General features: G+C 39.9%; 4 protein-coding genes across 6 annotated transcripts; all 4 read right to left on the bottom strand.

The window, feature by feature from the left end:
- Positions 1–5213: 5213 nt before the first annotated feature.
- pvalb8 (parvalbumin 8) lies at positions 5214–6872 on the bottom strand. The gene is made up of 4 exons (XM_026356067.1): positions 6812–6872; positions 6205–6337; positions 5673–5782; positions 5214–5297 (listed from the first exon to the last, which is right to left on the bottom strand). Exons 1-4 carry the CDS (start codon positions 6870–6872, stop codon positions 5272–5274), a joined length of 330 nt encoding a protein of 109 aa, XP_026211852.1. The 3' UTR covers positions 5214–5271.
- Positions 6873–10661: 3789 nt separating this feature from the next.
- LOC113162213 (parvalbumin beta-like) lies at positions 10662–12400 on the bottom strand. The gene is made up of 5 exons (XM_026360284.1): positions 12307–12400; positions 11632–11698; positions 11387–11519; positions 11045–11154; positions 10662–10953 (listed from the first exon to the last, which is right to left on the bottom strand). Exons 2-5 carry the CDS (start codon positions 11690–11692, stop codon positions 10928–10930), a joined length of 330 nt encoding a protein of 109 aa, XP_026216069.1. The 5' UTR covers positions 11693–11698; positions 12307–12400; the 3' UTR covers positions 10662–10927.
- A 1561-nt stretch (positions 12401–13961) lies between these two features.
- LOC113162443 (parvalbumin alpha-like) lies at positions 13962–16184 on the bottom strand. The gene is made up of 5 exons (XM_026360578.1): positions 16152–16184; positions 15330–15398; positions 14913–15045; positions 14491–14600; positions 13962–14238 (listed from the first exon to the last, which is right to left on the bottom strand). The coding sequence occupies exons 2-5, from the start codon at positions 15388–15390 to the stop codon at positions 14213–14215; spliced, it is 330 nt and encodes a 109-aa protein (XP_026216363.1). The 5' UTR covers positions 15391–15398; positions 16152–16184; the 3' UTR covers positions 13962–14212.
- A 1872-nt stretch (positions 16185–18056) lies between these two features.
- Positions 18057–20850, bottom strand: pvalb5 (parvalbumin 5). 3 transcript variants are annotated; one of them, XM_026360594.1, is made up of 5 exons: positions 20687–20850; positions 20046–20140; positions 18977–19109; positions 18555–18664; positions 18057–18302 (listed from the first exon to the last, which is right to left on the bottom strand). In XM_026360594.1, exons 2-5 carry the CDS (start codon positions 20104–20106, stop codon positions 18280–18282), a joined length of 327 nt encoding a protein of 108 aa, XP_026216379.1. In that variant the 5' UTR covers positions 20107–20140; positions 20687–20850; the 3' UTR covers positions 18057–18279. The 3 variants fall into 3 exon arrangements, with proteins under 3 accessions (XP_026216379.1, XP_026216387.1, XP_026216373.1); XM_026360602.1 differs by having other exon boundaries at positions 20046–20122; XM_026360588.1 differs by having other exon boundaries at positions 20046–20850.
- Between the last annotated feature and the right edge of the window lie 781 nt (positions 20851–21631).

Raw genomic sequence — 21631 nt, 5'->3', positions numbered from 1 at the left:
CACATTCAGTTAACAATAGATTAATATAAAAGATTTTATATTCTGACTCTGACAGGAATTAATGATATTTTTGTACATGTGGAGTATTTAGTGTACAGTGTTAAAATTCAAGGTTTGTGGTTTATAATATGCCTCTAGGTGCACTTAAGTACATGACTGATATATAATCCAACTATTGCTGTTTTCTTTTGAGTTGACTTTACATATGTTTGATTTCATATACAGTATATGGATGTGATGTGGTGTTTACTGTCCAAACTCCACCTAGACACAAACATTCCTTAGTGTCCGCTCCAGCCAGACAGTTCACCTCCATTATTCAGCTGGTCATAGCACGTTTCTCCTGGAGGACACTTGCCATCTTATCTGATTGTGCCTTCTCATTTGGAAAAGTCTGCAAGTGCCCGTCTACCTCTCCACGACAGCCATTACTCAGTCTGAGAGTGAGTCAGCACATGTAACAGCTGCTCAGGGGTTTAAGCAGGGTGTGGTTTGTAGTTTAAGCTGCAAACTTGCATTATTATAGTTAATAGACAAAGCCTATTATATAGATATACATATTAGCACCTATCAACTAGTGGATAGGCAACCAGTTGTCTCAAGCCAGGGTGCAAGTTGTTTTTGAGTAATCATTTTCTAGGAAGGCCCAATGTGTATCAAGAACGGCCATTAATATGTGCATGGCGTATCATTCATTAATGAAGGGAAGCTACACGCAGACGTCATAAGTATAGGCTCAGAACTAGTGCTTGCTGGAGAACAGAGGCAGTGCTGTCATCCCCTGCATTATAGATAGAGTTCCTGTGCAGAGCTCACAAAGCCCATTCAGTCATCCTAACAAGCCAGTTAAATCTTTTACGACATTAGTCTGTGTTCAGACTATCAAGTAGCAACATCTCCGATACCTCCACAGGGTCCAAAACACTGGGAATGACCCAAAATATGATCAGTGTTTGTCACAGCACACCCTGGATGCACAGCAGATGACAAATGCTTCAGTTTCCCATTCCTTTGTTTGCTTGGGAACATCAGTTTGTTATCAGTTGAAGATGGGGTGCCCATTAAACTTTCACAGAGACTTAATCAGTAAGTTGAGCCTGACACTCCTTTCTTGATATGAGTTTTTGGTGACAATGAAGCGAGGGCATTAATTATTGAAGTGCCAAGCAGACGAGCAGACTGGGCCTATATGTCCATCCCAACAGGCTAATCCAGACTGGCGCAGTATGAGCAGTCACACATACTGTTTCAGTATCAAGTTAAAGTAAATGTTGGGTTTGCTGCTTTCTTACTTTATTTTTTCCTGTGTGTTCATAACAGGTGATTCACAGGATAGTATAAACCAGTTATGAACACACAGACGTTACACAGAGTCTAGTCTAGTCATCTAGTCTTATTAATAGTTTTCACTGTTCCCTGTGCTCAAAATGTAAATGTTTCTCGTGACACAACCACTTTTCTCAGAAAATATACAATTAACATTTGTGTAAAATCATGTTTCCTTTTAACAACACTTCATCATTTTGGAACTGACGATGATAATTGTTGCACTTCTGCAAGTGGAATATCTGCTCATTGTTGCCCGGATAAAAGACTTTGGCTGCTCAACAGTCTGTAGTCACTGTTTTCAGAATATCCTCTTGCCAAATATTTTCAACAGGGGATGTGAATTAAGCACACTCTCTGTTAATGAAGTCCCGCTGCACATGCAGGATGAGACCTGACCGTGCCCTGCCTAAATGGCATCCTAGTCTAGATGGTCTTTTTCATCTGTGGCACAGAGAACCTAGTGTTTGTTTTTGGGCCCAGGCTGAGTTTCTGCACAAAATTGATGAATGGATTTCTCCTTGCATAATATTGTCTCAGGTTGCATTACTGGTTGCAGCACTCACAAGCCCAGGTTGTTATTTTCATCATGATAGTATGTCGGTTTCTCATGCAATGTCTTCTGGGGGCTCAAAAATAAGCTCTTGGTTTCAAGTTGGTGAAAGACCCAGCTTCTTTACAATCCTGTGTCGAGAAATATTGTTTTGGAACTGACTGACTAAAACTCACACAAAATGACGAGCCACAACCCATCTTTGATTGTGAAGACTAAGCTTTTATTGGATGCTCCTTATATATATATATATACCCATCATGATATCCTCACCCGTTAGTGGTTAACCTGCTTATTCCAGAACAGTGTTAGTGTTTGTATATTTTGTTATTGTTCTTAATATTATTTCTTATTTTGTATGTTGCAGACATCTTACTCTAAATCTGCTTACATTTACAAATGTAAGTGACAGTACTAAAAATCTTTTCTTTGTACTTTTTTTTTAAATATAAATAAAGGTTTAAGGAAATTCCTGGCTTTAGTATTAATTGCACAAACTCTTGGAAATGGGGGTTTCATCTCAGTAAACGATTTACCATATTACTTGGTTTTGTCCTAGTGCTTGAAATCACTCTAGAAAATAGTAATCATTATAATAATAATATTTTTCCATCAACAGAATAAATATCACAGCGGAACTTTGCTTTAAGCTTGTATGTTTTGTCTGAATAGCTGTTTTAGTCCAGAATAGATTATGAATATGTATTATGACATGATATGCTATTAACATAATATGAGATTTTTAGTCCAAAAAGTTGTTGACCCACTAGAACATTATTGATCTTCACATTGTCCAGAGGGAAACAGCCACCATCTCCCTGTGCCCTTTAGTCCCGGTAATCTGTTTGTCACATTATCTTGTTCTCCTGTCCCACAGCAGCACATCAAGCAGTCAGTGTCAACCAGCTGGTTCATGTTTCCTTCCTGTTTACCACTCACCTGCAGGGGTCATGGATTCATTGTATGTCCCCTGGCTTGTGTTACGTACTGGCTTCCCCAACCTCGTAGAGCTTTCAGCTGTGGAGCCAACTCCGTGTATCTAAAGACCTGAAGATCAGAAACTGATAACAGCAGATATGGATGCATGAGGATCCAATTAGTGTTTTGTCTCTCTATGCATGTGCAGTCTGAAAATGACTCCTCCTCCTGCACACTTGAATTTTGCTTTTTTGTATATTTTAAAAATTTCAAGTAATTTATTTTTATAATTTTTTGTTGTGTGCAACTTGCAACAATGCTTTTCTGTGTAACTTTTTTCTAATAGGTCTTTAGTAGAAATAAGATCCAAAACGTATCTTATTGTGTTGATATCAGTAATATTCCCTACGTTGTTCAGAAACTGGCACTTACATTACCCATAATTACAACTTAACCACTGACAAATATTAGTTTTTATGTCAAAACATGGCACAATTGGCTGCTCCATGATGCATACAAATTATTTTGATACACTATTAACTGAAATAGTTGCTCTTTATTCCATATTAAATTGCTAATCAGAGTGGTTTTATCACAGTGGCATTAATGAGGACAGTGAAATTTATAATATGCCTACTACAGGCTTGGCAGGTCCTGCTGAAGAAGGAACACTTGTAAAACCTCTATCGTCATCATGGCACACCGTCTTAATCAACCAACAAAAAGAATGACTACACATCCTACATTTTTGACCATGACGTCATGCTAATACCAGGGTATGCCACAGTCCTGAGTAGCAGGTGTATGCAGTAATAGCCAGGTTCTGCCTATGATATACAGATAATTAAAATGACACTAACATGGCAGCTCTGAAAAAAAATGATACTCTATATTTTGGCGTCTCTAGTTGGTGGTTGAATAGTGAGGTGGTTGTTAATTTTAATCCCACAGATCCTATAAGTGCAGAGAAAGAAACAGCTATGTACTATTTAAAGTTTCTTGGAGGATGAATGCAGAGTTGTAATATGGTCAAACTTCTGTCTGAGAATTTGGTAAAGCGTAAAATAATGATTGCACTTCAATATATCCTGAGTAAGCTCTCCTGAGCTATCAAGGAGAACTGGCAAAGTAATACATGTAAAGCTAGCATTTGCAACTATAGCATTCTGCAGACTGTGCATTTCCTGCTGTGTATGCACACATACACCAGCACACACAGTTCTACAAATTAACATGTATCCAATAATGTGGGATTTTGTGTGTTTGCATGGATTGCTGTGTGCAGACCATCTGATCTTATATTTGATTTTTTCAAATGCATTGTGTTTGTGTGTGTGTTTGTGTTTTGTTGTCCTAGTCTAAGCACCACCAGGGTTCAGCAGGGTTTATTTACAAAGCTGAGGTCAGGTGTCACTCGATCCAGCTGCAGTGACATTTAAGTGGTCATCAAGGTCAACTCCTCTGCTTTCTCCCTGCAGAGGAGAGCCATACAGTAGCTATGGCTATGACTCTAGGAACTCTAGAGCTATGGCTCTAGAAACTAACATACACACAGTTGTGTTTCCATCACTTTAAGGGCATTAAATTGACTTAGATCAATATCTGTTAGTGGGGACTTAACTTAACCCATCCATGACCACTGCGTGCCATATCTTTACTATAACTTTAAACCACTGTTGTAAAACTGATTGACTTACAGGGATTTGCTGCTGTACCAAAGAGCAAGACGAGTCCCCACAGTGTAAACATATTTATGTCCTAACAATGTGTTTCAAGTGTGTGTTACATGTTGTGCTTCTCATATGACTGGCACTGTGTGACATTTACACTCATTTAATTGTAGTAGCTAAGGGTAAATGAAATGTTAAAGACCTTAAGAGAAGGTTGTGAATGTGTATCTGCATGTATGTGTCTGTTGCAGAGTGTGTGTGTAGCAGTGTGTGTCTGTAGCAGTATGCAGACAGAGTTTCCATCTACGTGCATAGGTATATAGTAATATCCCACAACATTCGTACTCTTGAAGGGTTAAGATGTAAAATATTTTAGTGCTCCTTCATGTTAAAACCTAACTACAATACAACATATCAGAGGTTATAGTCTTGTCTTGTCCAATTGTGCATCTGGGTGGAAGACACACAGAACCATACAAAAAGGTACATTTAGAAATAATGCAAAGAACCACATGACTTGGATTTTATTCTTTTATTTTATGACTTATTTGGTGAATTGATTATTATTTGGGCAATATATGTTAATGATCTGTCCAAAACATATGAAAAAGAAAAACTAAACTGAAGGAGAAATTAGAATTTGGATGTCTGTGGACCGGAGCGAGTCTTGCAAAATAAATAGGACAAAGAGGTTTTATCTAAACAGGTCAAAAATGGATAAGTGAGTAAGTCTAAGACAGCCCTTGCAGGTAGTGGAATAGGGTAGGGAAGCCATATCAGGTTGGAGAGATAGAGTCCAGCTGTTTAGGACAAGACCATGGCTTGGAACTCTGTGGAGGAAAGAAAGCGCATTAGTAAGACATAAGACCTGGTTATTTACTTCATCAGTCGGACACTTGCATTAGTGTAACTCTAAAATAACTCTTATGTATAAATTAACCATAATGATATGAAAACATAAGAGAGAGAAAGTATTGTGAATCAAAATTTTAGTAGGACTGCTCTTAATAGGTTATCACTGTTCAATGTTATTTACACAATTAAACTAAAAATGTAAAATCACAAATACTCTTTGGACACAGTGGGCATATTAAGTTCCAGTTGCATCTTCTTTGTGCTGTTGCATAGGCAAAATTATTTAGAAAATGTAGAGGCGAAAAAAATGTTTAGGTACAAGTAAATGGCATCATTTTGGATCCTCTCACCTTCTGCTCCAATCTTGCCATCGCTATCATCATCTGCAGCAGACAAGAAGGCTTTGGTCTCTTTGTCTGTCAGAACACGAGCCCCAGGAACAAACCTCTGGAGGAAAAATCTAGCACAGCCAAAGACAAATAGAGGTTACATGTACTGGTTATTAACAACTAAACACTTAACTACAAAGGCAGTAGTCAGGATCTGAAACTAAGCTCGTGTCTGTCCCAATGTGAAAGCTTTGCATGAGTATTCCCCAAATGTGCACAGATGTTTTGTTGCTCAATATTTACAGCTGGAAACACAAAGAAAAAGGTACATCATTTAAAATGACACATGTACATGGTCCCATAAGATATAAGCATACAACTATGAGTATATTTGATGTTTTCACTCTTGGACTACAATATGGTTAAAACTGAAGAGTGTAGACATTTGCATCCAATCTTCCCCAGTCACTTAAGAGAGTGGTTAAATCAGCCACTCCATTATATCCTGTGCACAACTTGGCATCAGTTGTTGGTGAACTGACCACTCACTTACTTGAGTTCATCTTCCTCAATAAACCCGCTGGCATCATTGTCCAGGATCCCAAAAACCTTCTTCACATCCTGGGGGCTTTTTTTGGTGAGGCCACAAATCTGGAAAAACTTCTTGGGGCAGAAGGAGTCTGGTGCTGGAGGAGCCCGAGACAGCACAAGGCAGGTTTTATGAATAATGACAATGCTGCCACAGATAATTTCATTATTTACTATGAGTCTTGTCTGGAGTTTTACCACTGAGCTAGAATTAAAGGAGATGACAAATGTCTGACAAAGTATTATTAAGTGTGATGTAAGTTGCACAGTCTCCAGGCCTAGAGGCACAAAGCTTGGAACAATATTAGTCCTGAATGCTTCTGGTGGAATTTGTTATATTATGTATATATATGAGGTTTTATTTGTATTCTTCTCTAAATTTCAGCTTCAACGATAACAGTAGAAGACAAAGTAAAAACTTAACTTCTTTTGCCCTAGGGGAGGTGCCCAATTGTTATTTCTAAAATATTTTAACTAAGGCTAAATAGACTCCAGAAGAAACGCATAGTATATATATTATAGAACTGAAAACTAACGAAGAAAGCATTAATGATAATGGTGGAATACGATACCTTGGCAGTCCTTGATAGCACTGTCGATGGCATCAGCGGAAAGGATAGATGACAGCGACATTTTAGTCCTGTTGGAGGAACAACTATGGTGAATTATTAACTCATTTAGCCAGGTACAGCAGCAAACCTTCTACGCTGACGCTGACAGGGACCTAAAGGTGTCCAGGTGACCACTACTGACACTGACACAATGTGGGGAGCAGCGAGCAAAGCAGCAAACTGACATTAAGGAGGTCTATAAATCTGGAAAAGTTCTTATAAGTACGTGATAATGCTTTTTTCTTTTTTAACAGGATAGAGATTATTAAATTCTAGCCTTGGCACCCTTAACGCAAATAACGTTTTGCGCACACAGCTAAGTCAATAATCCAACAACCCAATAATCTAAACAACTAGATTTTAAAACTGCTTTAGAGTGCACAAGAATAACATAAGCTATCTCTACAACATCTTTTTTAAAACTAATAAAAAGTAGGCTCTTTCACTTCATATCAAAAGTGACCTCCCTGAACCCACACAGCAACTTACCGTAGTAGGGGGGTTCTCGCCCGGTCGGTGATCCAGCTGAGAGGTAAGGCTATGTGGTGAGTACTGTCGGTCAATGCGGATTTATATAGGTCTGATTGCAATGACAATAGGGATTGCTTGAGTTACCTGTCTATGGAAATTCTAGCTGCCCGCCCCTGATCCAATTTCTCAACTAACTAATTAACCTTTACTATTTATAACGCCCATGAGCAGAGAGACCGGACCGTGTTCATCTGTAACGCCCTTGTAAATAGCAAATTAAGTTAAAAAGCGCATTCTTCTGTCCCATCCACCACTCCCTCCTGACATCCCAACACCCCTCCTCCTTTCACCTCTACAATTATACAGTACAGTAAATACAGTGAGGCTGTAAAGGAACTGCAATCTCTCTCTCTCTCTCTCTCTCTCTCCCTGTCTCCCTCTTGGGCTGTTTCTGCCCACCACCCACCCCACTGTTTCATGCACATATCCTTTTACAAGCAGCAGACCCAAAATGAGCACATATCTGAGCCATATCCCACTGAAAATATGCCCTTATGGGTACATTAGAGGTGAGATGTGGGAAGTAAAATGTCAGCTGATATTGAGCCTTTTGCTGTGTTGCAGAAAGACCACGTGTCCCATGTCAATAGCTCTTTATGGGGGTCACCTAGAGAGGTGAATTCATGCACAACTCTTTGTGTATCTGGTGTGGTGCTTCAACAGCCCGAATACAGGCAACTATATGTCTTGGACATCTCCTGCATGCTTTCTCAGGGGCAGTAAATGGGGCTCTGATCTAAAGAAAGCCCAAACACACACATCACTTAAAGTCAGGGATGCTGGTCCTGGCTAACCTTCTCACTGTTTCACACTGACATGGGGCAGCCTCCCTAAATTGCTTTGTCAACTGTGCTGATTAAGGGACCCCAGGTCACCCTCTGCTGTCGGTGTCCTGTCTCTCCCCAATGGTGATGATGATGCATAATGTACAGTACAGTACATCCACATGCCACACAGACCTCAGTACTGGCGTCATTTCTATTGGAGTTTGGCCATTTGTCCTATTCGGTCACTTTGCTTCTCATTGAGGGGTCACTGAGCACATTCCTAGGAGGGTATTCACTGCAGCAACACACTGAAAAAGGTTGATCTCCCTTTGTTGTAAGGATAGTGGATGGTGGTGAGAGTGCAGAGGAGAAACAGATTTCTCTTGAACTTATATTTGCTTTATGTGTAAATATAATTCATAGAAATGACTGACTTTGATAGGGAAACGGTAACGTTCAATAATCAAGGACAGTAAACAATTTAGGTTCAACTGAGATTTAAACTCCCATCGCTGGTACTCTGGCTGGGCGGGTGGTTAGTCCAGAGTGCTAAACGTTACACCATGGAACCACACTGCCATGCCCTAACCTCTCAAGGTGTCTCCAAAGTGTCATCATCTGCAACCTGACACTTGGGGATATCCTGGGATATAACAAAAGACAGGGGCATCCCCCATCCTGCTTCCTGCCCGATATCACTCACTCATTCACCAATATTGCAGGATATACTCAGTGTTCACTCAAAATCAGATTTCTTACACGTTATCATCATGATTTTGCTCAGAGGTATATTTTTTCAACTGTAAAACAGAAAACATTGTATTAATGGATGCATGTTGCAGATATAAACCACTTTTTAGTTCCACTGTGATATTTATGGTGCATTGGGCCTTACATCGTGGATATATTCACACACCTCATATTCAGACAAATGAATGAAAAGTGAGTCTGACCTGTCATCATCAGGTCTACCCAAAAACAAGTTCCCCCATATCATGATGCTGCCGCCACCATACTTCATTAGGGAGACATTAGCCAAGAGATAAGCAGTGCCTTGTAGTTGCTAGACCAGAAAGAGTTTAAATTTAAACAGGTTGCTATATGTTTGTAACTCAAGGCTTTTTCTAATCACTCCTCCATAAAGGCCTGACTGACGAGCACTACTGACATGATCATCTTTTCAGCAGGTTCTGTCATTTCTGCAAAGTAGCTCTGAAACGCTGTTACCATGGTCAATGGGCTCTTTGTCAACTACCTGAAACAATAAAGCAAACATGCAAATGAAGATTAGAGATGGATAGATATCTTAGCGACTAAATAAAATGCACTTTGAATTAATTTTACGCACAACTTGTGGGCATTAGCTTTTTGTTTTGTTTTGTGCTTTGGCAGCAGCATGAAGTCTTCCATTGTTGAAGAAAGGTTTGTATCGCCTGGTTTGGCATTGGGAACCTTTCTTAAACCTTATTCCAGTGCCAACTTGTTAATTGGGCCCTTCAACGCGTCACGTCTGATCGTCTTCTGTGAGGTTCTGGTGTAGCTGGACGCCCCAGCAGGTACCAAGAAACTCAATCATTTCCTCCAGACTGTGTGAAAAAGAAACTGAGGACACCGGATAGGCCAGTGGTGCGACTTTATCCACTTTAGGTGCACAATACCTTGCTCCACGGTGATACCTCGCAGACTATACTGTTACGATCAGATCATTTATTTATTTATACGTGCTCATGCTCTTCACGAGCTTCAGCTTTGATCATATGGATTCTTCGAAAGAACCACCTGGCTTTCTAGGTTTTCTTGGACAAAAGGGACCAATGGGTAGTTGTTACTGAAATGACACCTCATTTAAGAACAATTAATTACACTGCCCCTTCTGTTAAATTAAAAAATGTTCGTATTCACATGTCAGTGAATTCAAAAAGGAATTTAATTTATTTTTTCGGCACATTTAAGACACCGTAGTTGTTTCAATATTTCAATATTTATCTATAATCAGTTTCAAGAGAATAGTTTGACTGTAAATGCAATAACAACCGTTTCAGTTTTACTGTGTGCGTCCTTCTGTGTGCGTCCTCCAGCTTGAAGCGAGGGAATCAAATATCGAAGCAGTTGGTGCAGTTGTTAAAGCGGATGATTTAATGAAATTTCTGCCTTGTCTCTGCTGATGCTCTTTAAAGTTGTAGTTCTCATGGAAGTAACTCCATCTAGTGGCTGCAGTACGGAGCTGCGTTACTGTACATGGTCTCTCACACACACACACACACACACACACACACACACACACACACACACACACACACACAGATTAATTGTGTATATGTCTATAAACCTGCGTATTTAGACTATGTGTAGGCTACCCATATCAAATCATTAGAATTATCCCCTTTTACACTATTTGCTTTTATATGCTTTGGCACAAATACAGCTCTATATGTGTTTAATGAATTAAAGAGACAAAGAGTGTTTTTATAGAGAATGTGTAAGATTTTGTTCATGAATTGCAGAGACAATAAGACCGTAGCAAAAGAATATTTATTCTTTTTTTCCCGTTCGTTCCTGGAAAGTGCATCATAGATTTTACAGTAAGCAAAATTCATATTTAAGACATGAATACAACCGAGCGACATTCACAATCATCATTTTTTGGACAGTGTGTTGCATAGGAGGAAACGTCTCTTAAGCAAATGTATAAAAATTATTTATATTCAGATGAAAAGGAGGGAGGTCGAAGTGGGCTTTGTTGTTCCATCAGAGCAGGTGTTGTTGGTCAGTTGCCATTTTATGCCTTAACCAAGGCAGCGAACTCTGCAGAGAGAAGGAACAAAGCACTCAGCTGGTGTCTCTTTTCTATTCTATAGAAAGAATATTATATAGGCTAGTTAACCAGAGTCCATACCCTCAGCTCCGATCTTGCCGTCACCGTCGGTGTCACCGGCCTTCAGGAAAACCTTGGTCTCGGCGTCGGTCAGTACGCGTGCGCCACTCTTGAAGTTCTGCAGGAACAGCCTGCGGACACGCAGTGGTGGGGTGGAGGTGGTTAGTTCAGGGACTGAAACAGGGTGGCATTATAATGATCTATGCAAAATCTATTCATCACTACTGAAAGTGTTAACCAGGCGTAAAGTGGAAAATATAGAAAGTTCACTGTAAAACAAGGCTTCAACTGGTCTGAAATCAGTTGAAGACGCAGCAAACGATGCCCCCTGGTGATGGGTTTTAAATAAGTATGTGTCCTTACTTCAGCTCATCCTCCTCAATGAAACCGCTCTTGTCCTGGTCGATGATGGCGAAGGCCTTCTTGACCTCGTCGGCGGTCTTGCCGGCCAGACCACTGGTCTTGAAGAACGTCTTGTGGTTGAATGAGTCGGCGGCTGAAATCAACGCAGGCTGTTAGTAAAGAATCCACCTACAGTGGCTTCAGATGCTTCCTGCAGGAAGCTGAACAGGGAGCTGTGATTTAGCGTTTGTTACATGAGGACCCACCTTTGCACTGCTCCAGGGCTGCAGTGACCTCAGTATCATTCAGTACACCTGCGAAGGCCATTGTGAACTGCAGAAATACAATAAGAGAGATTATTACGGCAAAGGGATCATCGATGGGGAGTCATGTGATAACTTTTCTCCATCACATATTGTTGACTATAGGTAACACTGATTATTAGGCTGTATTCGGATTTAGTTTCTCCATTAGAATAAGTGAAAAATACAATAAATAGACATTGATTTGTCGATCCCACTATTATTTAGTCTACACCAGTTTCCTCTGCTGCCAAAAAAAATTTGTATTTATGTTAATAAAAATATCAATAAATACATCTAGTTTAGAATCCACTACTTTTTTTGTGTTGAATTTCCAAATCCTATTCTAGAGGCAGCGTTTGGCACCAGACTGCAAAGATACTGCAGAAACCTAGATGCTGGGATGTAAATCCACGTCTCCATGCAGCCGATGCTCCCGCAAAAAATAAAATAAAATAAAATTAAATTAAATCTAAAACCTCAGAATGAATCTGTTTCTTTAGACTTCTAGTCCTTTTTAAATGAACAATTAAAAAATCTAATTATTAAAAGGATAAAAGTCAACACTGATTTATGAAAGAGGCGAGGGGTGATGCTGCACGGATCCCGGGTTTCTTTTCTCCCTTCATTCAAACTCACCTCTGGTGTCTTTGCTTTGTTCGGTACAGGTGATACGGACAAGACTCGAGTCGACTGCAGTGATCTTCCCGGTGCTCTCGGTGACCTTTTATAGTTTCACTCCGTCGAAATCTAAGGCATAAGATAACTGACACCGAGGAGGGGGTGGCGAAAATTCATCCTGTAGCCAGGGAGCGGTCTATTTTTGAGTTTCACAAATGAAGACGCTTAAAAGGTGCGTTTGAAGAAGTCTTTAATGTCCCCCGGTGCTAAGAATAGTCATGTGCACTGCTGAACTGCTGAAGAGGACGAATTGAAAGTGCTGCTGGCAACACACAACCATATTGAAGAGGGTGGATACTGAGCATGCATACATTAGAGCTGGCGTAAGGGATCCTGATGAGCTGTTTTGCTGCTTTACATTGAACATTGTTCATCGGGAAAGCTCCTATTTCATTCATACATTTTCAAAGTCTACGTGGCAAGTTTGGGGGAAAGTGCAAAAGGAGCGTAGGAGGTGTTGTTCGTTTTGTGAGTTGCTCTTTAGACATATTTAACATTATTGTGTTGTGTCAAATAAAGTCTCCATCCGAAAGCATCTTTAAGATCAAGTTTCTGCAATCAAATCAAGCACCATCCAATTATGTTGCACAGGAAAACTACAGATTCTCCTAATGTTAAGTTATTTTGATCAGAGGAAAGTCAGCTTTATATTCTAGGAATGTTTTATTTATTGAATATGTGTCAAAGTGGACAAAGACCTTTCACAAAGACAAATCAGTCTTTTTCTTTGTAATTACCTGTTATTTTAAAAGTTTAAAAGGTAGACATGCTGTTTTCTCCAAGTCATAAGTTTAATGCTGAGAGACTAGTTTTAATCTGTAGGTGGCAGCACTGTAGTGTGGGGCAGCCCTGGGGAAACACCAAACCGCTATCATAATGTCTTTTCTGTTTTGACCACCGGCTGATGGTAACAAGCTCTAAGTGTCATCTGATAGCGTTGAGGGTTTACATATTGCTGACTTGCATTTCCCTAAGCTTTCATAACTTCCACTGGAATTGTAATTTGATTTTAATGTGACTGATGAGCTCTTCAGATGTATTTCTGATGCACAGGCACAGTCCAAAAACGACAAGAACCTTTTTGCTGTAAGAACCCCTCAGACTGCTATAGTTCTGCATCTTTGCAGCAAATTTAACCCGATAAAAGTTCCTGCTGATGCAATAGTCGCTGTTAATAGCCCTCCCATTGCCACAGCACATCATCAAATTGGCTACGCAGCAGTTGGTGGAGAAAAAGACCTTGGAACAGACCATCTAATTACACTATGTGTGACAGATATCCATTGCAAACCTCCCTGGATCCACAAAGTATGCAAGCAAAGCCCGAGGGCCATTCCCACTGTGCTTGCCATCCCCTGGCCCAAGTCCAGCTACTTTCCTTTTCTCATTAACCAATTATCAAAACAAGTGCTGGGTAGGTCATTTCACCCTGTCCCTCAGCACCTCTCCAGTATTCAGAAACCCTGGCAGGTGGAAACTCAATTAGCACCGCCTTATTCTCAAACCATTGTGTTGGCATAGCCACAGCTATGTGAAAACAGTGGGTTGTGTAAGCCACTAGAGTTGAGCAATGCAAAAACGACTGATCAGAACGAGATGACTTTACACCAAAAGAGTATTTATTCCTGGTTTTTCACTCTTCCTCAAAGGTGCAGATAGTGTTGCACAGTGTTAACAAGTCATTTTTCAGAACATATAACACATCTGAATAACATTAACAGTAAAGTATGTGCTCCATGTTGAGAAATAGTCCGCAGGCAACTCATAAATAAGGTATAAAAAATATTCTTTCAGCTGATGATTACTGAATCTTGCAAGGAGTTCGCAGTTCCATGAAAAGAAGTGGCTCTTGGTCAATGGAAATTTATGCCTTTACAAGGGCAGCAAACTCTGTGAAAGTAGAATAAAACTGTCATTAGCAAAGAGTATTCAGATTCTTTCCATCGCATTGACCAAAAGTCTGAGTCTGTGCAGCTATTAGAAGCATGTGAATGGACGTTAAACTTTAAATTGTAATGCGTGTTAATTTAGAGTCCACTGCTAACGGGCATATTAAACAATCCTGAATATATATGAGCTTTTTTTTCTGCTCCATTCAAATATATGTAGAAAAGTGTGCCGTGCTCCAGTAAGAACTCTTACCATCGATTCCGATCTTGCCATCACCATCACTGTCACCAGCGGAGAGGAAAGCCTTGGTCTCCTTGTCAGTGAGTGCTCTGGCACTAGCAGAGAAGTTCTGCAGGAACAGCCTGAGAGGAGGACAAACAGCAGGAGTTCAGATTATGCATATTTCAGATTGTATGGATTCCTATGTATTAAATCATGTTTCCTTTATTTTCCTTTATGTCTGAGATTGTACAATAAAAATATAATACTTCAAAATGCCGGTGGGATTAAAATATTACAGATAAGATTTCTTTAGTTTCTTTAGTGCTGTTTAAAGCTAAGCCAAATTATGATGTCTAGCCCACACAGTAATACCCAATCTGGTGTATATTTTTGGCCACTGAGGCTTCAGCATCGAGTGTCAGCTTTAAGTGTGAATTTCTGGAATGTCTTACTTCAGCTCTTCCTCCTCAATGAAGCCGCTGTTATCCTGGTCAATGATTTTGAAGGCACCCTTGATGTCTTCTGGGGTCTTGCTGGCCAGGCCGCATGCCTGGAAGAACTTCTTGTAGTCGAAGGAGTCGGCAGCTGGAACACATATTAACACCATTAGCACTCAGCAGACTGTGCTGCATGGGCACAACACAGGACTTCAGCGTTGATGTGATATGATAACTGTGGTTTACCAGTTTATGTGACACATTCTCAAACTGAGACTTTAGTAATTTGGGGTTTCGCCAAAATGTGACAATTGCAATTTGTAGTGAAGACTCATAATATGAAAAGCTTAATGAATATAAATGAATAAATGAGTGTTGCATTCACTAATAAACTATTATGTTGTTATGTTAAGTTGAGACAGTGACACCCACCTGAGCAGCCATCCAGAGCTGCTTTGACTTCAGCATCATTGAGGACACCAGCGAAGGCCATTTTTTAATCTTTGGAAGAGAAGAAGACAAAGTTCAGAGTTAGTATAAGCATTATGAAGACTGTGCAGTAGTTATAGCAATTATTCACACAATTCTTTGGCCTAAGATACTTAGACTGAGGTGGTTTGTTGAGCTCCTCTCACATCATCTACCATGTATTATGTATAAAGACTATCTCTGCTACAGCTTTACAGGAGACTATAGGTTAAGTTATTTTCAAAGCCACTTCTTTTATTTTCTCACGATTAAACTACTCAGCTGATCTGCAAGGACTACCACTGCAGCATCTGCACTCCCGTGTCAGTGGGCTAAAGAGTGTCTTTGCCTTCCGGATGTGTTATCACAGCACCGGTCTGACTCTGTTTATCCCAAAGCGTTGCGCTGCTATGGCACTAAATAGATGATGCTCCCACTGAGAGGCCAAATCACAGCAACATTAACCAGCAATGCAGTTGGGAAAACGCAGTGATGTCAAACGCGTTGGTAGCTTTGGGTGCAATTTCTTTCATCCGGTTAACAAAGGCAATGCAAAATAGCGCAATTATCATCCACAAACGATCCTTTGAAATCGCACTGGCACACTTGGCCTCCTGTTCGCACTGAATGAATCGTCCGCTGGTCCAGTATAGTTGTTTGCTATGCTGCTTCCATGTCTTTCTAAAGTGTATAGTCCACGGGCATCTCCTTATCTCAATCACTTTCCCCCTCAGAGTAAGCAGCCAGAAGTCAGTGTGGCCTTGGCTCTGCGCGCTTCCCACTCACCTTTGCGCTGCGTTGAGGCGAGTGAAAACCAAGGCGGACTCGAATGCCCTAAGCTGCTTTCCCTCTCTCTTATATATCCTTGAGCAACACCATTTACAGAGATTTGAGTCTCAGTATCAGGTACCAAGATGCATGGGTTTCGAAAAAATGTGTCTACTAGTGTCGAACTATTTTTAGGTGAACAAATGAGGATGCTACCATGTGCGAGGAGGCCTATAGCTAGACGTGTGGAAACATGAGCAGGCCCTCTGCTCACTGACATGTTACACTCATATGATTTATAGGCAACATGTAAGATGCTGATTTTGATGTTGCACATTCCCTCTGAGAATGCACATGAAAAGGATTGGAAAGTGGCAGCATGCGTGCAGTGGCTCCTATCTCCCACTTTGGTCTATCAGAAAAATCCTGCCACATGAATGAGCATCAAGGACTCACGGCTAATCTGCTTCTGAATATAAAGAGGAAATGTTTAATTCGCGACCACAAATCATCACTTTGAAACGGAATATCCTGTTAGGTTTCTCCCTTCTTATGTTCTCCCATGTGTCATCCCCTTAATGCACTGTACATATGGTAATAGAGGCATATCCCTCTGTGATAGACTGCTTCTACAAGTTTATAGTTCAACCCTATACTTTTATTTTATTATATATTTTATAACACTGCTGTGTCAGTGGTGGACCTAGGCAGAGTGGAATTTACATCATTGTCATTTTATTTTTCATATAGATTCATATTCTAACTCGTCTCAGTTGTAATATGAGTTCATTATAAATTTCTTGAGTCAGGCTTTCTATTCTTGCATCTGAAAGATTAGAGTTGCAACACAGTCCTGAGACGGTCTCAAATGATGGATTTGTGGCCTCATCCTACATGCTGACCTGTGACGTTAAATAGCTATACCTTAAGTATAGACTAAAGTGTATTTCCATGAAGTTCATCTGAACTGCAAGCAGTGAGTCGAGTTTCAAACCATTCCAGCACCCTAACAGGGAAAAGACTTTGGGGCCTATAGGCTACTACCAGATCCCTGTCCTTAGTAGGACATACCCCAATCATTCAGACATTCACATTCAGTGCATGTGTGTAAATTGAATGTGCGAACACGTGAACAACTTAGCAATATGCTGACAACAATTTCACTGGCCCAACAGGCAGCTCATACTGCACACTGATAACTTAAAGACAGGCTTTTCTCTGTGTTTTTGTCAGCCAGTTGTCATTAACAAATGTGCTCTTGTGATGTACACAAGCTTTTCAAAACAGTCTCCCAGCTCTGGATAAATACGCAATTTTCCAAAATTATGGTTGATATTTCTTCCTGGTTCTGCAGAAATTCATACTATGTCCAGCAGAAGGCACTACTAGTCCTAATAGGGAAAATGTGGGGAATTTTTGGGAAAAATGAAATGCCCTCCAATTTGGATTTAAATAATATAGTCCCCCTATTAAACATAAATCTGCAGCAGTGAATTAAAATTATACCAACTGTCTGTTGTCATTGACATGATCCACCAAAGCACTTCCACAAGTGTTAATTGAATGCCTTTAATTGTGTATATCTGAATTATTTCATGCATAGGCTCATGCACAATTTGTTATTTGATATCTTAGAGACCAGTAATCACCACGTCACTTTGATGACCCACATTCCCGAGCCACTCAGAACCAGCTCTCTTAATGTTACACATTGTTGTGTGAGATAATTTTGTGAAAAGGCTCTTATGATTGCTCATACACTAATCTTATCAGTAATCTTCTGCTGAGGATGTAGTGAATTTAAACTCCTGCATACCTTATTGAAATTAGTATTTTAACATATCATCCCTATAAGCAGCAGAGAAAAAGGACATCAGACAGTTCTATCACATCTTAAATCAGTTTATTAATCCATTACCAGCACCTGATTGATTAACTACACATCTAACATCCAGCTTTAGCTATCTATCCACCAAACACCATATACATTATTGTATCACACCAACAAGGAGAGCAGCAGGCAGGTACAGAATATCTGAGGTTTCCGGTTATTGCATCAAACAATCTGGAAAGTCACAGGATTTCCTTTAGAAACCCAATTTTTTAAATAGGGAAAGATGTCTGTGGTCATAAATGTTTGTGCTCTTTAATTCAGGAGACTGCAGAACTCTGTGGGAGAAAAAAGAAACAGTGGGTTCAGTTTTCTGCAGGCAAGTCAGTGTCATGCAGCATTATGGTGAAGAAAGATGACTAAACAAACACCAAATTATTTATTTGCTTGTTTGAGTACATTGTTCTGTTTTTTTGTATGTGCTTTTTATAGACTGCAGTTTTGGCACTGAGAAGTGGACAGCTCCTCTGCACAAATGGGTCCTATTCCCATCTCCCTATTGCATTTTCAGATGTTTTACAAGCACCCACCTTCCATCCCAATCTTGCCATCGCCATCCTTATCACCTGCAGCCATCAGGCTCTTGGTTTCAGCCACAGTCAGCTCCCTCGCTCCTGGAGAGAAATTCTGAAGGAACAGCCTTATGGGCAGACACAAAATATCAGTGATCTTCTCTGATTGAAATTTCTTTTCCCCTCCACCTTTCTGTCATGCCTAAATTCCCTTCTCCATCACTCACTCACCAGTACTATGCTCATGTATTACTCATTTCATTCATAGCACAAAGGCAGCTCCATTCATACACTTCTCCCTGAGGGCTATCACAAGGGAGTTACAACATAACCATAACACAATTGCACAAACACACCCACACATCCATCTGTACCACACACTGTATCCTTGCTCAAGGCTTATAACCACACACACAAACACACACACACTCCATCCTCACTTGAGCTCCTCCTCTTCGATGTATCCACTCTTGTCTTGATCCAGGACTGTAAACACTTTTTTTCCATCAGCCTCAGATGAGCCGGTCAATCCCACTTGTGCAAAGAAGGACTTGAAGTTGAATGAGCCTGGAGCTACACAGGCAAAGAGAGAAAGAGAACAACAAAGAAAGACAGATGTAGGGAGTTAGAGGTCAATCACAGAATGACAAGAAAGCAAAAATGGTGAGGGGCTGAATAGAGATGTCGCATTTACTCATTCGCTCAGATGACTTTCATTCTTCAACCAATGACATTTACCAATATACACCCTGTAGCGCATCACTGTCTTATACCATTATAGGCTATTCCATTATGCCGTTGGAATAGTCAAAGCACACTGAATATTGCCTGTGGCTGTGATGCAAATGTTAAAAGCCCTTTATTTATTAAGCCATTCAAAGTGGAAATTCTGATGATGAGTTACCATCAAGTAAAATCATTTGCTGTGGAAAGGCTTGCAGCCACTGCAAAAGAAGATTCAAGTTTTCTCTGTTTTAAATATAATTTAAGAATTATCTCATTGATACATGCAAAAAGTCAAGTACAACTGCAAAGTTTGAATGTCATGTTGCCTAAAACATTGCTAACAGGCGGCCTTTCTTAAATAAAGAACATAGAAGCGCTGACATTTGATTTTCATCTGAGTGGTTGAGCTGTGTCTGCCTTGTCATGCACATATAATTGCTAGAGATAAATAATTAAGTGCTTTGGGATGTGATGTCTGTAAAGCTTGTGTGATTTGGTGTTCTCTGTGTGAACACTCAACATAAACACTTTGGTATCTGGGTGGTAACTGCTCTCCTGCCACATGGCTGCCTGGTTACCTGCAGACTCCCTGTCCCCACTGTGAAAAACACACTATACAGGTATCCCTTGTGGCAGTGGGTTTAACACAGCCTTTGTCTCTCAGAGTGCAATGTGTAAAGTAGATTTATATTCCAGTGTAAAGAATGTGTTTTTGTATTGATGCTTCGGTGCTTATAAAGTGTTTCCCTGCGTGCAAGTGCATGTGTGTGCTGTCTGACTCACCTTGACAAGCCTGGACTGCAGCCCTGATGTCCTCGTCGCTCAGCATCCCTGCAAATGCCATAGTCCTCTGTTGCTGCCTGGGGGATACACACACACTTGCACAGAAGAAATGCAAAGTGACAGTAAATGAAACTGGTGCAGGTGTTTTCTGCTGTCAGATAACAGTCTCTGTCCGATAAAAACAGTCAGAACTTGATAGATTACGCATTATCATTCCTCTGTGGGTAGTCAGATACATCAGCTCTGTTAAAAACCAGGAGCTGAGTTGTACCTTTTATCAGCAGGGCTATACCATTTTGACAGTGAGGCATAGCCACATTAAAAAAGCTGTAACTATGGACTAAACTATTGTTTTATCAGTGGGAGAGATATTTCATAAGTTAACATAGTTTAAATGAAATGGGAGCTGCCTGATGATCTTAGCTTTGCTTGTTAAAATTAAACAAAGAGAAAGTTGTTGCAACTTCAAGGAGCAAATGCAAAAATGGCTGGGCATCTTATTTTTCCTCTTGCATTTTAGCTTTAATTTCCTCCTCTTGCATAAAAATAACCGAGAGACTCTCTCACACGCACACAGAACTGCCAGCTATCATAACACAAGCATTGCCATGCACACGAATTTGCAAAAACTTGGTACTCACCGTGCTTCGGGTGAAGTTGCGCACTGCCTGTGATGCACTGCCTCTCTTGCTTTGTGCCTGAGCCACCAACACTCTCTTGCAGCTTTGTGATCTAGAGTGCAAGAAGCAATCTGACTTATCTGTCCTCAAACCCAGGGAGATTTCTCCGACGCCACAGAACGCCTCCTCCTCCTTCATCAGTTAATCAGAGCAGATAATTTTGTCACCCATATTGTTTAGCAAACTTGCAGGCATACAATAAATACAACAAAAATAATTGCATGTGATATTGAGCGATGTAAATACATTTTTATTAGTACAGATTGTTGAAATGTTGAAATGTTTATTTCAATACTGTTTTTATATTAATGCTGCAACAACAACCACTATAACCTCTGATGCGATTATTACTGTTCCTATTTACATTAATAATGGCATAAAATGCAAAGCAGAGCAAAAGTAAGTGAAAGAATATTCCTCTGTAAGCTTAGCATTGATGATGCCTGGTATTTAAAAAAAATAATAAAGACACTGAGTTAACATATTATTACAGTTTCCAAGACTTAACTATAAACACTAAATGCAAAATATGTGAGTTGATCTTGTTGACTAAATTACACCAAATATGAATTATTACATTTGCTAATATATAGTTTTGTTAAGGTTAAAATAACTAAAACTGATCATGTACAAGTGTACAATGATAAAGTGACAGGAATAACTGATATATAGTGGTGTGGCTGTCCTAAATTTGGATCGATAAACTATGACTGCTTAACTGCTTGATAGCACCTTTAGTAAATTTGTAGAAACCGAAATCCAAAAGGTATTCTTTTTTCTTTTTGTTTTACTGCGATTTGCTTTTTGCGTTATTGATAGAGGGAAATATCAACATGAAATCTAACTTTAAACATTATTATTATGAAATCAGTAGAAAGAAAAAGCACACGATGCTTAATCCAGCTT

Source organism: Anabas testudineus, chromosome 8, assembly GCF_900324465.2.
Source record: "Anabas testudineus chromosome 8, fAnaTes1.2, whole genome shotgun sequence".
NCBI classification, from domain to species: domain Eukaryota; kingdom Metazoa; phylum Chordata; class Actinopteri; order Anabantiformes; family Anabantidae; genus Anabas; species Anabas testudineus.
Note: the sequence above shows the minus strand (reverse complement) of the source record. Positions and strands in the feature narration are given on the sequence as shown.